This window comes from Nestor notabilis, unplaced genomic scaffold (genome assembly GCF_000696875.1).
Source record: "Nestor notabilis isolate BGI_N333 unplaced genomic scaffold, ASM69687v1 scaffold7191, whole genome shotgun sequence".
NCBI classification, from domain to species: domain Eukaryota; kingdom Metazoa; phylum Chordata; class Aves; order Psittaciformes; family Psittacidae; genus Nestor; species Nestor notabilis.
Genome location: NW_009913459.1, coordinates 41,744 through 60,342, shown reverse-complemented (window position 1 = coordinate 60,342; position 18,599 = coordinate 41,744). Strand labels below are relative to the sequence as shown.

Sequence of the window (18,599 nt, the reverse complement as noted above, 5' to 3'; positions counted from 1 at the left end):
AGCAAGGAGTGAAGGGATCTATCTGGACTTGTGCAACGCATTTGGCACTGTCCTGCATGACATCCTTGTCTCTAAACTGGAGAAACATTAATTGGATGGATGGACCACGGCAATCCCAAACAAACAGAGGCTGGAAAGAGACTGGATTGAGAGTAGCCCTGAGGAGAAGGACTTGGGGGTGTTGGTTGATGAAAGCTAGAAACAGATAATGTTATTTCACTTTGCTGCTGACTTCCATGGTGCAGCCTAGGCTGGGAAGTGCTGTAGTGTTGATAGCATTCAATGTCATGTTCATTGCCCTGAGTCCTTAGCTTCATCTCCTAAGATGATAAAATGTCCTAAAAGTGCCTGGTGTTACTAGGATATGATATGGTTTTAAAATCCTAATTGCCTACAGCAGGCTTTTGAGGTAATCTTCTTTGGACATGAAACCAATCCCCACCTCTTAGGGCAAAATCTTTGCAGCTATCTTTGCTCTCTAAAGTATCATTTATGGTTAAAAATAGAAAAAAAGAAAGTTAAAACAACAGGACTGACACCAGGGAAAGCAGCATCCAAGCACATCCCAGTGGAGGCAGCAGCTGGAGCTGTGCAGGGATGTGTTCTTGCCCAGGTACCAAAATTGGTTTCTACATGAAGCCTGAGCAAGGTCAGTGGGATATGCAGCTGTAAAACCCCTGCTGTGCTGAGTGCTCTGCAGAACCAGGGCAAGTCGGACCCTACTGACCTTTGGGGCAAGTGGCCCTCTCAGGGGGTTTATGGACTGTTTGTGATTCAGATTTGAGTGGTGCTGGAATTACTGCATTAGTTATGTGGGAGCTCCACGAGCTTCTCCTTTCCTTATTGACTTTTGTCTCAGCATTTTCCCACATCCCTTCTGTAACCTCACTAAGTTCTCTAAAATGGAGCAAGTGAAAGCAAGCTAAGACTTCAAAAGAGACGTATTCAGATACCAGTGAGCTATTTTGAATATCCACTTCAGATGAAGTGTGGGGTAAGTTTGTTTTTCATACACAGTCCTATGTGGCTCACGAATCAAAGCACAGATCAAGCTAGTCTCATTTCATTAGCTTTATTTGGCTCTGGGAAGGGATGGATCATCTTTCTAAATCACATTTAATCTGCTTATTTTGGCTAACCTCTTTTCAAGAAGGAAATTCAAAGCCTACCATGAGTATATGAAATAAAATGGTCTTAAAAGTTACATTTTGCCACCTCTGTTTCAAAAACAGATTTGGGAAACAGGACATGATGGATTTTGTGCTGCATAATTGGATATTTTAGTCTTGTTTTTTTAAGTGCTAATGGATCAGTTAGTTACTTTTAGAGAGTGGAAGATTAGATATATTTTGGATGAGGGCCAGTTATACGCTTGTTTGAGTATATTACTTGCTACAAATTATAACTTAACATTTACTTTTGAAATAAGCAAACACAAACATGGAGAAGTGGGGAGAAAGTGATGGAAAACTCAAACTCTGTAACTCTTGGATTAGACCAATGTGATTATATTATAATCATGATTGGTAATGTACTTTGGGCATGCTTCAAATAACAGAATTGGTTTCAAAGCAGTCTCCTTTTCCTCCCACGACCTGTATTGATTTACATGGAGAAATAGAAATGAGGTGCAACGTTTAAGCTGTTGGTTTTATTAGTTATTCAGGTATAGAAGTCATAGAATCATAGACTGGTTTGGACTGGAAATGACTTTAAAATCATCCAGTTCCAACCCTCTGCCATGGGCAGGAAGATCCCACACTACATCATGTTGCCCAAGGCTCTGTCCAGCCTGGCTTTGAACACTGCCAGGGATGGAGCACTTACCACTTCTTTGGTCAGCCTGTTCCAGCGCCTCAGCACCCTCACAGCAAAGAACTTCTGCCTTATATCTAACCTGAACTTCCCCTGTTTAAGTTTGAACACATTCCCCCTTGTCCTATCACTACAGTCCCTGATGAAGAGTCCCTCTCTGGCATCTTTAGTTTAACTTTCATATGCTCCTTTTAAAATACCATCATAACCGTAAGTTATTCAGTAACATGATTTTCTAAGTAAGCATTAGCAATTATGATGTTTGCCAAAAAACATGTTTTTGTTTTTTTCCCTCTTACAGGAAGATAGTTTCAGAATATGAGAAGACGATTGCTCAGATGATAGGTAGGTGTTTCTGCTCTGAAAGATGCTGTCCTCCACTCTGATTTTCTGAAGAGAGCTAGAAATGTGATTGAAGTCTGTGGGCTTCATTTTGATGCTAGCCACATCTGCTGATGCTGCTGGGAACTGGGAATGCATCTGAGGACACCAGCATGTGCTGCCAGGGCGTGATGGGAAGCCAGGGCTTTGTTTTACAGAAAGTAGGCCCCGAGGCAGTCCAGGTAATACAGGAAGGTCAAGGCTTTTTCTTCTGCATCAAAGCAAACAGTCCCATAGGAAGCATGTTCAAGTGCTTTACCCAGAATTCATGGGTATCTCCAGGAGAGACTGTCGATGACCTAAAAAACCTTTAGTCATCCCGGCTGTTTAACGGGAGATACCGAACTTAGCTCTTTACAACAACCAGGATTATCTGCGCTAAGTGCCTTGGTCAAACCAAAACCTAGATTAACTCAAATCCCAGTTGGGAGATTATGAAAAGCCAATCCACCTCCCCACTTACTTACTGACATAGGGGTCTCCTTTAAGGTCTAAATTATGACATGTTTGGCCTCATAGTAATTAGAAATCACCTTTGTTAACAGCAGACCCACCAATGAAAAACACTACGTGAAATAGCATTTCAAAACCAAAGGTTGCAGGACTCATGTGCTTCCTTGGCACAGGAGGTCTGGCCCTTGGGGTGTGATTTTAAAGCCTCTTCATAAGATTTCCAAAGCTCTTTTCCTTAGTCTGGCTATAGAAAGCACCAGTGACTTGTGCTGCCCTGTGCTGCTTCAGCTTGAGCTTTCACCCAGCTGAGTGGGGTCGTGGGTTCTCTATGGCCAAAACTGATGGGAAGACAAGGAAAAGAAGCAAGAAAGCAGGACTGAGCTCACCTGGGCAAGCTCGAGTAAGGCAGCAAAGAGCTGTGAAATGTTAAAAGCCATTGGGAGTGGCCTTAGAGTTAAATCTGGGCTGTGAGATGCAGGAGAAAAGCGAATTATATCCACAAGCAGGGAGAGTGATAAACGTAGCCTGTTTGCACTGTGCTTATTGGGAAATAGAAAGAAATTGTCCCCTGAGAGGACTGTCACCAAGGGTGCAATGTGCCAGGAAAAACAACAGCCACACCTGCATCTGTCTAAAAGCTTTTGAACAGGGAAGGATTTTTATTACAGCTGTCAACATACCACGTTGGTTTACCCCTTTTGAGATTTGGCAGTCCCCTCCTCTGCAGTGAGTACGGTGTGACCCCCAAATTTTTAATTTCTTTTAAATTGTGTTTTTTCTTTAATTAATACTTCAGTTGTATTTATGTTTGTAGCAAATTTCCTTATTTTTATCTAAAAGTGAGAGGAAGTAGTGTAATACCTGGTGCTTTTGCTGCCTTCCTGCATCACTTGGATTATGGGAGACACCCCAGCCTCCTTTTAAGTGAAGGGAAAAATGGGTCTATAAACAAATATAACAATTTAATAATAATAATAATAGCAGCATTACCAATAATCATAATATAGTAATGTATAATATATAATAATAATATGCCTGGCTTCATTCTCTGTGGTGTTATGCCTCCGCTGCTTTCCATATGTACAACTGAGCCAACTTGCCTGCCTTCTGACGTAGTATCTGTCGTTCTCATCATGCACTTGTTATAGTAGGAGTGTCCAGAGTATGCAAAGAACTTAACTCATTTTGGTTTACACTCAGTGTACGCTAGTACAGCTTCATCCCTGAGCCTGGCCATTCATATGGGCAAACACAGGACTTGCCCTTTTTTCCCAAGCATATGCATACAGCAACAGAAGGGGTTCTGGTAACAATTCACATTCTGGTTTTGAGAATCAGATTGAAAAGAAAATAATCAGATTGTGAGGACACAGTGTACCAAGAAGGTATAGACTAGGGGTCCTAAGGCCAAGGCGTACACAGTAAATTCTATCATTACCATTTCCTCTTGTTGCAAAGATATGAAGGATAATTAAAGCATTGGCTATCAATCAGTAAGGAAATAGAAAGATCTGTAAGCTTCAAATTCAGGCTCAGTCAGAGTCTTTCAGATGATCTAGGGCAAGGTTTTAAGAGCTATGGCTATAAATAATGTGATTTGCTGTCCATCTGCAGAGGAACTGAAGCAACAACAGTGACACAGAAAGCGTGTGTTAATTAGAGCCATATGCAAATTCTACATTAAATGTGAGGCTGCTTCTCCCTGCATTTAATGTAAATTTTTGATCTAATTGTCCCACTTTCTCCTCTCATTTGTTGTAAATTACTGTCCCTTCTGCTAAACGAATTTGCTCATCCGAATGCCACATTGTGGAGGAGTCATTGTCTGTGTGCTATTTGCATATATTCACTGAACTGTTATCACAATAATGCCTTAATGCTAAAGCAAATATGTATTTTAACAAAAGAAATGTCTGTGCTATTTCTATTTATTATTTAACCCTCCTGAGCTATTTATACAGCCCTGTTAGGAGGGACACAAATCCCTCTAATGAATATTCAGGGTGGTTGAAAGATCTTCCTCAGCTTTCTGGAGGTTGCCAGTGGTTTATATAATGAATATTGAAAATATTCCATATTAACATTATAGAGAATCCCAGACTGGTTTGTATTGGAAGGGACCTTAGAGCTCATCCAGCTCCAAGCCCCTGCCACGGGCAGGGACACCTTCCACTAGAGCAGGTTGCTCCAAGCCCCTGTGTCCAAGCTGGCCTTGAGCACTGCCAGGGATGGGGCAGCCACAGCTTCTCTGGGCACCCTGTGCCAGCGCCTCAGCACCCTCACAGGGAAGAGCTTCTGCCTCAGAGCTCATCTCAATCTCCCCTCTGGCAGGTTCAAGCCATTGCCCTTGTCCTGTCCCTACATCCCTTGTCCAAAGCCCCTCTCCAGGTTTCCTGTAGCCTCTTTAGGTATTAGAAGACTGCTGAAAGGTGATTATTGTGATATGATTGTGTATGTTTGCCTAAAAAGGCACTGAAAGTATGCATTGCAAACTATTTCCCTTTGATTTCAAGGGCTGTGGAACGTCTAGTATTTGCTGATATATACAGAACCCCATATTACCCAACTTAGTTTATGCAATTAGTCTGATGCCACGATCTGTACAGCCAGCACTTGCAAGGGGTTGGTGTATAGACCTCTGTTAGTGGCTCTTTGAGTATTTTTGTACTGGTGCTTTCACTAGTTTTCCTTTTTTTCCTTACACTGCCTCAACCCCCAAAACGTTCTTGTTTCTACTGAGGATTGGGGATTAAAACCCAGGCTTTCCAGGCTGGCCTGCTGCTTGTGCTACTGCTTTGCTGACTGTTGCCCAAGTTTTGCCTTCACTGCTGCGTGGCACTGACAGCCCCATGGACCAGAGCCTGTGGAACCCCAATGTTCACTGCACCCCGTCCTACACACACCTTGGTCACAGCCAGGCACAGTTCCCTTGTAAAATCCCTTTCCTTGATGGATTTGTAATGTTGGGGTGTTTTTTTCCTGTTAAAGATGTGTCCTTATCCTTGTACATTGAAATAATTAAATTCTCATTATGAAAACCAAACAGATGTTATGCTTTGTGCATTACAGATTGTTGCATTACTTTCTGCTTTCCTAACAATTCCTGATTTTCTGTTTTGCTTCCGTTTTTGTTGCTTCTTGCTATTTGCTTGCAAAAACAAAACAGGCAAGCCTGGTAAGTAAAGCTTTTCACCAACTTTCACACCTGCATTTGGCATTTTTCATTTCTTTTGCCTTTTGTTCTCTGTTTGCTGCATTCCCATTAAGTGATGTAATTCTGAGCTGAGCCTGAAAGCGGATCTGCTGCGGTGGTGCTCTGATTCTGTCAGTTTGGATAGTGTTAGTCCTGAGCATCCTGTTGTTATTGTTGGTGAGCCGTGGACAGCGTGTGTTGCAGATGTCGAAGCTATTGAATTCAAGTGTTTCAATCATGTAACCTCATAGATATCTTCAGAAATAAGTATCTATAACTGCTTAACTGAGATTTGACTGGCAGACTGGTACCAGCACTAAGCAGCTTTTTCATTACAGCTAAATTATAGTTTAGAAAATATCACATAGACCTTCGTGTCCCCCTCCAGCCAGATGCCAGCTTCTGTTTTCTGTAGTATTTAACCACTTGGGGTTTAGATGTTTATTAACTGAGATTATCAGATGCCCTTTCCCTAAGGCTCACTGGAAACTTCAAATTCATATGAAAGTTTTCCTCTTTAAACTTCGTATGTCACTCCCCCAACATAAATTCCTGTTTTCTCCTTAGAGTTTCTCCCCAGGCCATGGACACTTTTAGGATGTAGTAGAAGGGAGAGGAGAAGAGGAGCATTGGGTATCATCTGCCCCTAATTCCCATGTGGAAGTGGAGCTGGGGATGAATATTTGAGGAGCTGGTCCAGCTGAGGAGAGAGGAGAATGCACTGGGGGGAACAGAAGAGCTCACTAGTCATGAGGGAGTGAGTCATGGACTAACTGTGTAGCTTGCCCTAGAAACAAAAAGAAGGAAGTTGCTAAAATACCAGAGACAGCAGAAAAAGTGAAGTAGTGACATTAAAGGCATTTAAGTACATTACGTGATCATGCAAATGGATTCCTTTCCTCTGTGACAGCAGAGGTTTTGCCAGAGAGCAGGATCCTGCTAGTAAGGGGTTTGGAATTAAGCTAGAGCGTGTGTAATCTCCAGCGTGATTAACCAAATCTTGTGCTGGAACACGCAAGGTGACAACTTCTCAGGCTTAGAAAAATAAAGGGATGACAAATGGTTTTCTCATTTTACTTGAGATTACATGAATGTTGACATTACAGGTGATCACAGAGTGCCTTTAAGAAGGCAGAATAGAAAATGTTTATTCACCATGAAATATTAAATGTTATCAAACTGATGCAGCAGGATTTGTCAGTTCAAGGTGTTTGTTCACCAGTAAAATAAAGGTGTTACAATTTCCAATGCTACAAACCCAGTGCAGGTCCTGAGAGCTTCTCTGGCCCTTTCATTCTCCTGTGTCACATAGAGCAAAATAACCTCAGGTCAGGCTCTGTCCAAGCAAGATGCTGCGGAGAGTGTGCAGAGGAGCACAGCACATTGCCAACATGAGCATCGTCGCTGCTCTGGGCCAGGTTAGGCTAGGAAAAAGGTGTATAAAAGGGCTGAATATGCAAAAGGAAGAGGTTAATCTCGGTTTGGGAATGAACGGTATCAACTCTGACGTTTCAGAGCCAAGCAGCACTATGGAATACTTAATTCAGGTTAAGATTTCTGTTCAAATAAAAAAGTAATCTCTTGTTTAGTTCTTTATGTTTCAAAATATTAAAGGCCTGAATGAAAGTTGTAGCTCCTGAAATGCCCAGTGGTTTTCACGTGGGAGAACTTGCCTTATTTTAGCTTCCATCACAGACAAAGGAAAATGGTAATATAAAGCTGCTGTATTTTGTAGATGGGTTTTCATTTCAGTACTTTTCAAAGTAGCCCTTAAAAGAGGGACACACAAATCACATTTTAGGGTATGAAGCAAACAATGAAGCATTTTGGAAGGCAAGGCCAGACCTTTTCTTCCAGTGTCAGATGGGTATTCCAGTTTACTAGTAGGTCAATTCCTTTGCGAAGTTCTCTCCCATATGGATTTGGATTTCTGTTCCCACTGTCCCTGCCTCAAATTTAACTCTACACAGGAGAGGCTTGGAAGATGCTTTCTGCAGACCAGGACTTGGCAAGTCTATCTAGTGTTAGATTTCCTTTCTGCCACTTGCTATAGAATGAGAATTGGCAAAACACTGTTTTCCAAGGGAAGAATTAGAAGTTGAATTCCATTAAGCAAAGTGCCTTGTTTGTAAAGATTAGGAGAGATGCCAGGAGATGACAAGCATGTATCAGCAATGGCCCATAATTTATTGCCAGTGCTAGTAATATGCATGAATGTTGTGTCCTTCAGCTAGTGCATCTTCAGGCCAACGAGGGAAATCCAACATCAGTCTTTCTCTTGAGAACAGCTGAGTTCAGAGTGCAACAAATCAGCAGTACAGAGAGAGATTCACATTTTCCCCCAACATCCAAATACTTAAATATACTGTATTTAGCACCCTTTTCCCAAAACAGGATCATGTGTTTATATAAAAGTGACTTCTGTTTGGACCCTGCAAACTTGCTAATCCACAACATAGAGCACAGTAGAGTTGAAACTATAGATGGTAGTGGAATCAGTGTTCTTTTACTACTGTTACCCTTTCTGAAATCATTGTTTTCCCTCCCCTTCTCTTCTTTCTAACAGAGGATGAACAGAGAGAGAAATCTGTCTCCCACCACACTGTTCAGCAGCTGATAGTGGAGAAGGAACAAGCATTGGCAGATCTGAACTCAGTGGAGAAGTCACTGGCAGATCTTTTCAGGAGATACGAGAAAATGAAAGAAGTATTGGAGGGGTTTCGGAAGGTGAGTCCTGTTAAAGTCCCTTCCTTCAAAGACCAAAGCAGAGCAGGCTCTTGTGTGTACCAGTTCTGCTTAACAGAAAGCAGGACTTTGTTTCCAGTTGAATCTGATGTACTGCATTAGAGTGCAGTGTGCTGGGGGAGGGAGAACATGACTGCTCATTTGTGCTTTCCCTTTGGAATAGCTTTAAAAAGATGGAGATTTTCCACAGGAGCACCTTCTTCCCACCTGTGACACTGTGATTTCAGTAGATGTCACATAATCTGGAGAGGGGCTTTTTACAAGGGCCTGTAGGGACAGGCTTTAACCTGCCAGAGGGGACACTGAGATGAGCCCTGAGGCAGAAGCTCTTCCCTGTGAGGGTGCTGAGGCGCTGGCACAGGGTGCCCAGAGAAGCTGTGGCTGCCCCATCCCTGGCAGTGTTCAAGGCCAGGTTGGACACAGGGGCTTGGAGCAACCTGCTCTAGTGGAAGGTGTCCCTGCCCGTGGGCAGGGGTTGGAACTGGGTGACCTTTAAGGTCCCTTCAACCCAAACCAGTCTGGGATTCTATGACTTGAGCCCATGTCAGGGCTGGCTTCTGGTCTGAGCATTCTATTCAGTGCTAGACTGAAGCCCTTAAAATATCTGAGTGTAACTCCCACAAATAGGTGCCTGTCCTCCACTTCAACCTCTTGGATTATATTGAATGTAATCTTCTCATTTTAGAATGAAGAAGTGTTAAAGAAATGTGCACAGGAATATTTATCACGAGTGAAGAAGGAAGAACAGAGGTATCAAGCACTCAAAATTCACGCTGAGGAAAAACTGGACAGGTAAGTGATTGTACCCCTCTCTCTTCAGTTCATGCTGCGGGAGTATTCGTGGGTAGACCTTGTATCCCAAACCTGCTCCTTCAGTGCACAGAGCACAGGTTGCTCAGGGATGGAGGGTGGAATGAAACACCATAATGAGTATTTCTGTGATGTGCTGGTGTTTCTACCAGCTCCTGATCATACTGAACACCTTAAATTTCTATCTTTATCAAATGTCTTCATGTTTCTTTAACGTATTTTCCAGGGAAGAAGGAGAAGGAAGCCATTAGCTAGGTTTATGCAGTGGTGGAGGGCTGTTCTCAGATATTTGCACTTGCAGCCAGTATTCCTGCCCCCAGAGATTTGCTATTGCCCCTGTGCTGTGTTAGTGCCCTGCATCAGTCAGCAGAACAGAACATGTAAGTGCAGCTCAGACCTTTCAGTGCAGGATTAGTTTCTCCTCAGTAACACCAGTTATCTGGGCTGGGTCAGCCCAACTTGTGCTGAGGGTGACAAGGAATAGTCATACAAAAGAATCATGCCAGATGTGCATGGATATTAACTCCTTAAATCACCCCTAAGGAGAGAACATTAGGTTGTGGCTTAAGCCACAGAGAGGCAGCTCTGGGTGACTTTTTTTGTATGCTTCCATGTAACGGGCAGTTAAGCATTTCCAGGAATTCCACTCAGGACTCATATACAGTCCCCATGACCCAAGACATGTTTCCAAAATGCCACTAGGATTGATCAGTGCCTACAACAAAGTAAAACTTGGATTTGCTTTCCAGCTGTTGTCCCAGTTATGAGCCTGCTCTGTAAGATCTGGAGGTCATGTTTAGAAGCTGCCATAAAACACTTCTTCTGAAGTGATGTCTGTGACCCCAGCACAGATATCTGAGAGAAGCATGGAGGAGATGACATAGACATTAAGAAAAGGCTTTGCAGCCTCTGCTGAGCAAGAGAGGGAGTCGTGAGAAGCCTCTAGGGACAAGTCTCTCAGTACTTTCCAAGACATGCATCTGTTAAGACAGGGTCCATCCTTTGGTACCCACTGTCCTTCCCTGTATAGAACATGATGTGACACAAATCTGTGTTTTTCTAGAGCCAATGCTGAAATTGCACAGGTGAGAGGCAAGGCTCAGCAAGAGCAAGCAGCGTACCAGGCCAGCCTTCGTAAAGAGCAGCTCAAAGTGGATGCATTGGAAAGAACACTGGAACAAAAGGTAAACAGCCATTCAGCTTTTTTAATGCAGAACAGCGTGACCAAAATTAAGTGAAACATGTAATTCCAGTGCTGGCTTATGTGCCTCCCCTGTTAACACAGACAACATGATCAGATACATAGATCTGTACAGCTTAGGGCAAAAAGAGCTGTAGGAAATCCCTGTTTATATCTCCTGTTCTCTAGCACAGCAAAGGAGCTTGTTTTCAGTACAGGACAGCTCGTCCTTGCTTAGAGCCCCTGGAAAACAGGGTGACAATAACGCTCTAAAAGTGCAGCCTAGAAATACATTTACACTATGTGGTGTTATTGTATGCTAGGAATAACTGCTGTAAAGCTGTCTGCTTTAGTGCTGAATTGTTATGAAGGCAGAGGAGATGCATATGGAAATATGCATAGTGTTTGAATGCACTATAGGTAGCTCACTATGTATATATATATATATAAAAAAATATATGTACATATGTCTCTCTATATGTACAGATATTCTGTTTCAGGACTGGAGAAAACTTCATTATCCCAACTTCTCCCAGATACTTAATAATGCCTTTTATTTTCCAGAACAAAGAGATAGAAGAATTAACAAAGATCTGTGATGAACTGATTGCCAAAATGGGGAAAAGCTAACTTCTAACCAAATTTCTGGACTTCAATATTGAGTGCAATATGACCATTGGCACACTGATGTCCATACATTTATGTGGACAGGTTATATTTTCACTTTTTCGTATGCACTACTGTATTTTCTTTCTAAATAAAGTTGATTTAATTGTATGCAGTACTCAGATGACTATCAGAATTTCTTGCTATTGTTTGCATTTTCATAGTATAATTCATAGCAAGTTGATCTCAAAGTTCCTGTATCAGGGAGATTGTCAAGTTCTCTAATTACAAATTGCTGATCCTAGCCTTCCCTTTGTACATGAGTTCCCATGTTGGATGTCTTTTGGATTTAATATAAACATGTATTACTTGCATGGGGACTCTTGCCTTAAGGAGCATAAACTTTATCTGCATTTGCTGATTTGTAAAATAAAATTAAAAATGGAAGAAAAAAAAAGGAAATGCATGTCACTGAAATGAAATTCTCTATTGTAAATAAATTTTTTCGTTGAAAGTTGAAGATGAGAATGGTTCTGGTTTATGGACTTCACTTACTTCTTGCGCAGCTCTGATTAATGAATTCCTTTGCAGAAAGCACTTCGGGGGTCACTCACTGCTTGGAGCACTCTGTGGGGCACAAGAATATCCCACTTATGTGTACATATCTGTGTCAGTATCTTGCTCTCTCTATAAATATATATGTATATGCTAGATTTGGACCACTCAAGGTCTCAAGAACAAACTTAATCCTCCAAAATATTTAATGCTCTGACCCTGATCCAGCAAATCCCACAGGGAGATGTGATGAGGCTGTTTGCACAAGTCAAAGGCAGTGACATCTATCACTGAAAGGTGAACGCATTTTCTTCTTCCTGCCCCTGGAAGCATTTGCCTGCTGGGTTTGTGGAGATGAAGTACGTGTGCTTAGCAGTACAACCAGAATAAGCTCGATAAGTAGCATTCTTGGACACCTCTTTATCCTGTAAGTTATCCTCTGCAGAGGATTAGATATGTAAGAGAAGCATTAAGGCTTTAATAGCAAACAAACTGCTTGCTTTGCTTAATGGTGCATCTCTTGTATCTCCATGATGTGGACAGTCTTCAGCCTGGTTCTTGTCAGCTGCCTTTTTGTACTCAAAAGTAAGTCAACAACCTTTTCTTTCCTTTTTTAGTTCATTTCCGACTTCAGGCATGGCTGAGCCTCTTTGCTGTTCTGGGCTTTCTCTCCTGGCTTTGTTTGGTTTGAGATTATTTTGTGGATGTGGTTAGCAGCTCAGAATATCACCTCTGCTGTGTAATGTCAACATCAATATCTATGTTAACAGCAGGAAGCGTGCCTTCTGCTCTGCAAGTTTCGAGTATGGTATTTGAAATAGATTTCAAATTCATGCTTGCCTTTGAAACTACCATGTAGTTGGAACCAAGAAAAAGAGGATTGAGTTACGATTGTGATGTTTAAGCAAAAGCAAAACTTGAAGTGCACTCTTGTGCCTTCCAGCTGAATTCATACTTTGGGAGAAAATGAAATCTGGATCATAGTAAGATTTTTTTGTGTTTAAAATATCCTTTTTTATGGTACTATGGACCAAAGATCATGGAGGGGAAAGGGGGAAACATGATGCTCCAACTCATTACAGTGGCCTCTGCTCTGAAAGTGTTACGAGAAGGTGTGGATGCAATTACAGAAGTAATAATATAAGTTCTCATATTATTTTAAGTGTAATTGTAACAACTACATAATATATGGCTGATTTTATTTTAATCTTTAAAATCAGTATCTGGACCACCTCTAAAAAAGAAAAATTAGGAGGATTTGCAAATCTTTGGATTTTTTAAAACCTTTTTGCATTTTTTTCCATGTTATTCAAAGAAAATTAGGAAGACTGTGTAGCTTAACATTTAAGATATTTTTGGTAAACTCAGTACCCTACTGTTACAAGTGGTCTTTTTCTCCTTAATGACAGGTGAAGCACTGCAGTGTTACACCTGTGTAGGTTCTAGTGATGAAGACTGTAACAGACAAGGAACTCAGCAATGTCCAGGGCATTCAGATGCGTGCGCAATCATTAGAGGACAAGCAAGTAAGTAGTCGCCAACAGTTCAGACTCATTACGTGTTTAATAGTAGAAATAACTAATCAGTGTTGGAAAGAGAAGAGTATATATAAGCTAAGGAGAAAAACAAAGGGAAATGTTTCTCTTAAAATAAATCCTATTAATAAATAAACAACCTGCTCTAGTGGAAGGTGTCCCTGCCCATGGCCGGGGGTTGGAACTAGATGAGCTTTAAGGTCCCTTCCAACCCAAACCATTCTAGGACTCTATGAAACCCTGTTAATAAATCTCAATCCCTAATTTTAATGTGATACAAAATCCCACTGAGTATGATGTGCCTCAATGTGCTGTATCCACACTATGTGAAAGCTGTAAAAAAACAGTTTAAGTATTACCCACTTCTTACTTAAATCTGTTGTTTATAAGGACTTTAGAAGTTAAAGGGCTTGCCTGGAAATTAGGAAGGAAAAGAAGCTAATAAGGCACTGCACTTGAGCATGTTCAGATGTATTTAAGCTGCAGCAGTTGCATCTAAGATAAATTAGTTATTTAACTTCAGTGGGAGCTGGTTAGTGTGCTGTAAGCTGATGCAGCTCTATCCATTGACTTCTAAGGAATGGCCAAACCTAACACTGTTGCTCAGTGTTGGATGGTCAGATTCGTGCTGAGGAGATGCAAAGAGGAGTGGGTGACCATGACCATGAAGGTCCTTTTGGTTCACTGTGGCTCTGTTCTAGGTGGCATTATGAAGTCCTGTTCGTTCAGGTCCTTCTGCGAGCGGGCAAAGAGGGATGGATCCAAAGCGCCTGGAGTGAGCGTTCAGTGCTGCTACTCAAACAACTGCAATGCAAAGAGCCTGGCTTCAAGGGTCACCACCTCCACGAGCTACTTCTCTCTCCTCGTCTTTACATTGCTGTGGCACCCACTGTTGAAGCTGACATGAGGGAGGAATGAGTCTCCTGAAGCAACAAGTCTGCCTTCTTAGAAAGGGATGTTTATATTTCCTAATCACTTCACTCCATGTACTCCATGTTACTCCATGACCATTTCTTCGTAGGCAAAAAGCAGTAGGCAGACCTGACAGATGTCCAGATAAAAGTTGCTCCATCTGCTAAATATGTCTTGACCTATATGTAAGAAACGCAGCCCTCTTCTTGTTTAAAGCAAGGGATTGATTGTATGAATATCTCACATTTTCCTACTCTTTAGGGAAGGAGAAATCTTAGCTGCAAGTAGCCTTGTAGTAGGGCAAAGGACCAATATCTTCCAAATGCTGTTTACTGTTGGCAGACATTCAAAACAAGCTACAATTTTCAAGCACAGTGTATCTGTAGCTAGTAGGCAGGTGGTCCTCCGAAGTAGTAATGTTGAAAAGGCAAAACGAGAAGTGACATCCCACACAATGTGCTAGCACTAAGCAGGGTCTTGGGTCTGTGATGCTGGAGAGCAGGGTGGTACCTCCTTTCATTCAGAACTCGGGGAGACAGACAAGCAGGTGAGTGATATTTGTAGATTTTAATGTCCATCTGTGATGATCTGGTCTAATCTCTGGCACAGAATACGCACAGGACTGGCTTAAAGTCCAGCTGGTGTAATTGAAGTAGAGGTGGTCTTTCGAGTTCTAGTTTTAGATGTCCATTTGGGAAAAGTTTTGGTTGTCAAGTTTATGGAACTCACAAAATACGTGGCAAAGTAGCTTTTTCTACTAGTTTTTGTGTTGTGACTTTTTTTGGGTACAATTCTTTGACAAGGCAGTGTGTCACAGAATCCTGCACATTCACAGAGATGTTATGAAGGCTGCAAACTCTAGAGAGCTGCTTCAAGTGAAATCAGTGAAACCTCCACATAGACCATAACCCCAGCCTGCCTTAGCTGTTGCCTGTCACATGGACCAAACTGTCTTTGTTTCTTTGTACTTGTTCCTCTACATGGATCCTTCCATCATCCCACGTAGATTGTGGCTTGAGACTGGGACTATTATTCTTCTGGGGCTTTGTTCAAATGGGCTCTCAGACGAGGCAGTTCTGGTCTATACTTAGTTGTTAGGCGCAAGTCTGATGAAGCTGTTGAATATAAAGATTGCAACAATGCAGCAGATCTTGGCTGAGAATGTTAATTTAGACTTAAATATCTGTATAAAATCCACTTAAGCTGGTTTGAGTGTTTTTCGTTTCATCTCAGCTTGAACTGGTTCCTTCAAACTGCTCTGCTGCAGGATTATGTCTTTCTTTTCTAAGTGTTGTGTAATGATAAAGCCATATTGAATGTCATCTCTGTCTATGCTCAGTGCACTTCCTTAACGAGAAAATAAAATGCATGTGATGGCTGAGAATGTCTCTTGATAAACAAAACTGCATCTTCCATGTGGGATTTCCCACTAGCAGGAATTCCAGCTTCTTTTTCTGTGGGTTGTATTTCTTTAATCTGTAAGATGAAATAGTGAATGTTGATAGTCTTCTTACTGTGATATTTCCCTGATGAAATAGGAAGGTGAGGCTCTATCCTCTTGACAAACACCATCTGTTACTCCTGACAGCAGCCAGGACTCAGATCTTCAGCCTCCCACCGCCTCGGGTCGATTCTGCCACCCAGCACATAACATTTGCCTTTACAGGGCTGACATTTTTCCTGCCCAATGATGAACCTGAAGTGCATGTATAGACCTAGAAATGATAAACCATATTTATGGATGGATGGATGATGTTGAAGGGGTTTCACAATGGTTCTTGGCATAAACACTAACAGGAAGACAAGCGCAGAAAAAAATGTGCTTGGGACAAAAAAGAAGGAATATTTGTTAAACTCTCTTAGAAATACAGAAAATATCTTAAAGTTTCCATTGCCATGTCTGTGCAGAGCAACTCCCAGTCATATGTAAAGTAGAAAGGGATTGTCTTTAGTTTGGTTATTCTAGAATCTAATCATTCCCGGCGCAGTGGCATACTCTGTCTTCCTTAATGCTGACAGACAGTTGGAACAAAAGGAGCAGAAACTGATAATGAAATGCCTTCTGCTGCAACAGAAAATGACAGGACTTCTTTATCGTGAGTTGAATCACTGTGATGCACCAGTTGGGTAAGTACCGGGTTTGAATTTAACGTTACCCTCTCACCTTCAAGAAAGGATCTGCAAAGCAAGAGATTTGTAATTTCTAAGTGAGAAAATCATAGAATCATCAGAGAATCCCCTACTGGTTTGGGTTGAAGGGACCTTAAAGCTCATCCAGGTCCAAGCCCTGCCACGGGCAGGGACACCTTCCACTAGAGCAGGTTGCTCCAAGCCCCTGTGTCCAACCTGGCCTTGAACACTGCCAGGGATGGGGCAGCCACAGCTTCTCTGGGCACCCTGTGCCAGCGCCTCAGCACCCTCACAGGGAAGAGCTTCTGCCTCAGAGCTCATCTCAGTCTCCCCTCTGGCAGGTTAAAGCCATCCCCGTTGTCTCTGTTACAACTTGTAAGACTTACAGGCAGCCCCCAATCATATTTTCCATGGTTTCTCATTATATCCTCTTGGTTTTGGCAGAGCAGACAGCATTTCCTTATTTTCCCAGTCTTCTCAAAGACAGCGAGAGCCTCTGGGACCTACCAGGAGGGCAGATCTGACAAAGTGCCCCTGCCCTTTCTCAAAGAGCAGACATGCAAGTGTATCATGTAATTTGTGTTGATCTTCATCCAGGCTTGACTTTCCCACAGCGAGAGCAAAGTTCCAAGTTGTGTCTTGTTCTTGTTAAGGAATAAGCAATTCTGTAAGCTCGTGAGCTTTAAAATCTAGATCAAAGATTTCCCTCAATACTGGCTGAGCTATTTAATGAAAAAAGTTTTAAGTACTTCTTGGGGTCACAGAGCAGTTTCTTTTTAACCTTTCTCTTCATGTGAAGTGATAGTCGTGTGGCTCTGTTCTACAGGGGTTAAATCAAACAACACCCTTGTACCTTGTGCCATCATGTCTTTGTCAAAGCCCAGCCGTGACAGATCTAACTGTGAGCATCACTCCAAAGGCTTTTACCCTTTATGGACCTCATAGATGTTTAGGATGTAGTCTGGGGCTGTTGGTTGTGGCTGGTGATGGCCCTTGGAGGTAGTTTTATGCTTTTGAAATCAGAAGTCCTTACTGCAGTTCATGGTGCTCAAGGTTATCACCCACATACACACCCAAACACACTCCCTCTTATCATCCAGAGCCAGCAGCACAAAGGGCATTTTTAATTGGTAATTTATGATGTGCTTCCATGTAGGATATTTACTCACAACAGAGTGGAAAGAAGTGATAACTGTTAATACAAGTAGCAGTGTGTACAAAGAATGCAGTTAGGAATTCATCATGCTGGGGGAGTAGGTACAAGTAAACTTCATCAGCATCCGAATAAAACAAGGGAAAAGCCACTCGGGGATTCAGCTTAGCACAAACCACAGGAGCAGCATGTGGTGCTTGGCAGAGGGCTTTATGGAAAGTAGGTCTTGTTAAAAACATCTCATTTGAGGTTGTGGATTTTTGCTGAGGAAGGCAAACAGATTTTGCAACGCATTTCAGATAGAATTGCAGTCGTGATACACAGGCTGAGAGTTCAGGAGCTGGAATTGCTAAAAGCTGCAGACTGCAAAACCAAGTTCTTGGTATGTTGGACACAGTTGGTCTCACATCATCTTTCTGACAACCTCAGGGTGTTACCAGAAGTGTCACAAAAAGAAGGGGCTGTCAAAGTGCTGGCATGTCTGCAACAAGATGGTCCTATGCGTTGCCATAGGGACAGGTTTCCAAGGGAGACACATAATTCACTTTTCTGGAGCAAAACTAAAGCAGAGGAATGAGAGTGGGAGGATGGGGCTGAGCACTTCCATAGAATCACAGAACCCTGGAATGGTTTGTGTTGGAAGGGACCTTAAAGCTCATCCAGCTCCAACCCCCTGCCATGGGCAGGGACACCTTCCACTAGAGCAGGTTGCTCCAAGCCCCTGTGTCCAACCTGGCCTTGAACACTGCCAGGGATGGGGCAGCCACAGCTTCTCTGGACAACTCTGCTCCACACTTAACACTGTGAAGCAGTGCACTACACTGAAATTGCTTATACTTCTTCTAGCAGCCTGATCTAGCCCAGCAGGCAATATTTCATTCAAGACCTACCCTTCTAGATGCTAGCTCAGAACACTTGTAAGCATGAGATGATGTTTGAAAGGTGAAGGGAATTTCTCACCTGAAGTCATTTCCCTTTTCTGAAGACTTCCAGCCCTTCATCCTCACCAAAATGGTTTCCATCTTTTGCTTAAAACACTCAAGTTTGGAAGGTGTTTGAACACTGGCAGAGACTTGGCCAAAACTCAAGTGTTCAGATGCATTCACTGATTCCTATTGTCTTCGTTTGAGA

General features: G+C 42.3%; 2 protein-coding genes across 2 annotated transcripts in view; both read left to right on the top strand.

The window, feature by feature from the left end:
• The window catches only part of TACC2 (transforming, acidic coiled-coil containing protein 2), a 42,298-nt gene extending 30,596 nt beyond the window's left edge, over positions 1–11,702 (top strand). The window contains exons 11-15 of the mRNA XM_010023215.1: positions 2,117–2,160; positions 8,409–8,569; positions 9,273–9,379; positions 10,461–10,581; positions 11,142–11,702. Of these exons, the coding sequence (XP_010021517.1) occupies positions 2,117–2,160; positions 8,409–8,569; positions 9,273–9,379; positions 10,461–10,581; positions 11,142–11,207 (499 nt within the window). The 3' untranslated portion in view covers positions 11,208–11,702. The remainder of the gene's footprint in view (positions 1–2,116; positions 2,161–8,408; positions 8,570–9,272; positions 9,380–10,460; positions 10,582–11,141) is intronic.
• Positions 11,703–12,268: 566 nt separating this feature from the next.
• On the top strand, positions 12,269–14,180 carry LOC104412479 (ly6/PLAUR domain-containing protein 3-like). Its single transcript, XM_010023214.1, has 3 exons — positions 12,269–12,323; positions 13,148–13,264; positions 13,975–14,180. Exons 1-3 carry the CDS (start codon positions 12,269–12,271, stop codon positions 14,178–14,180), a joined length of 378 nt encoding a protein of 125 aa, XP_010021516.1.
• The last annotated feature ends 4,419 nt before the right edge of the window (positions 14,181–18,599 follow it).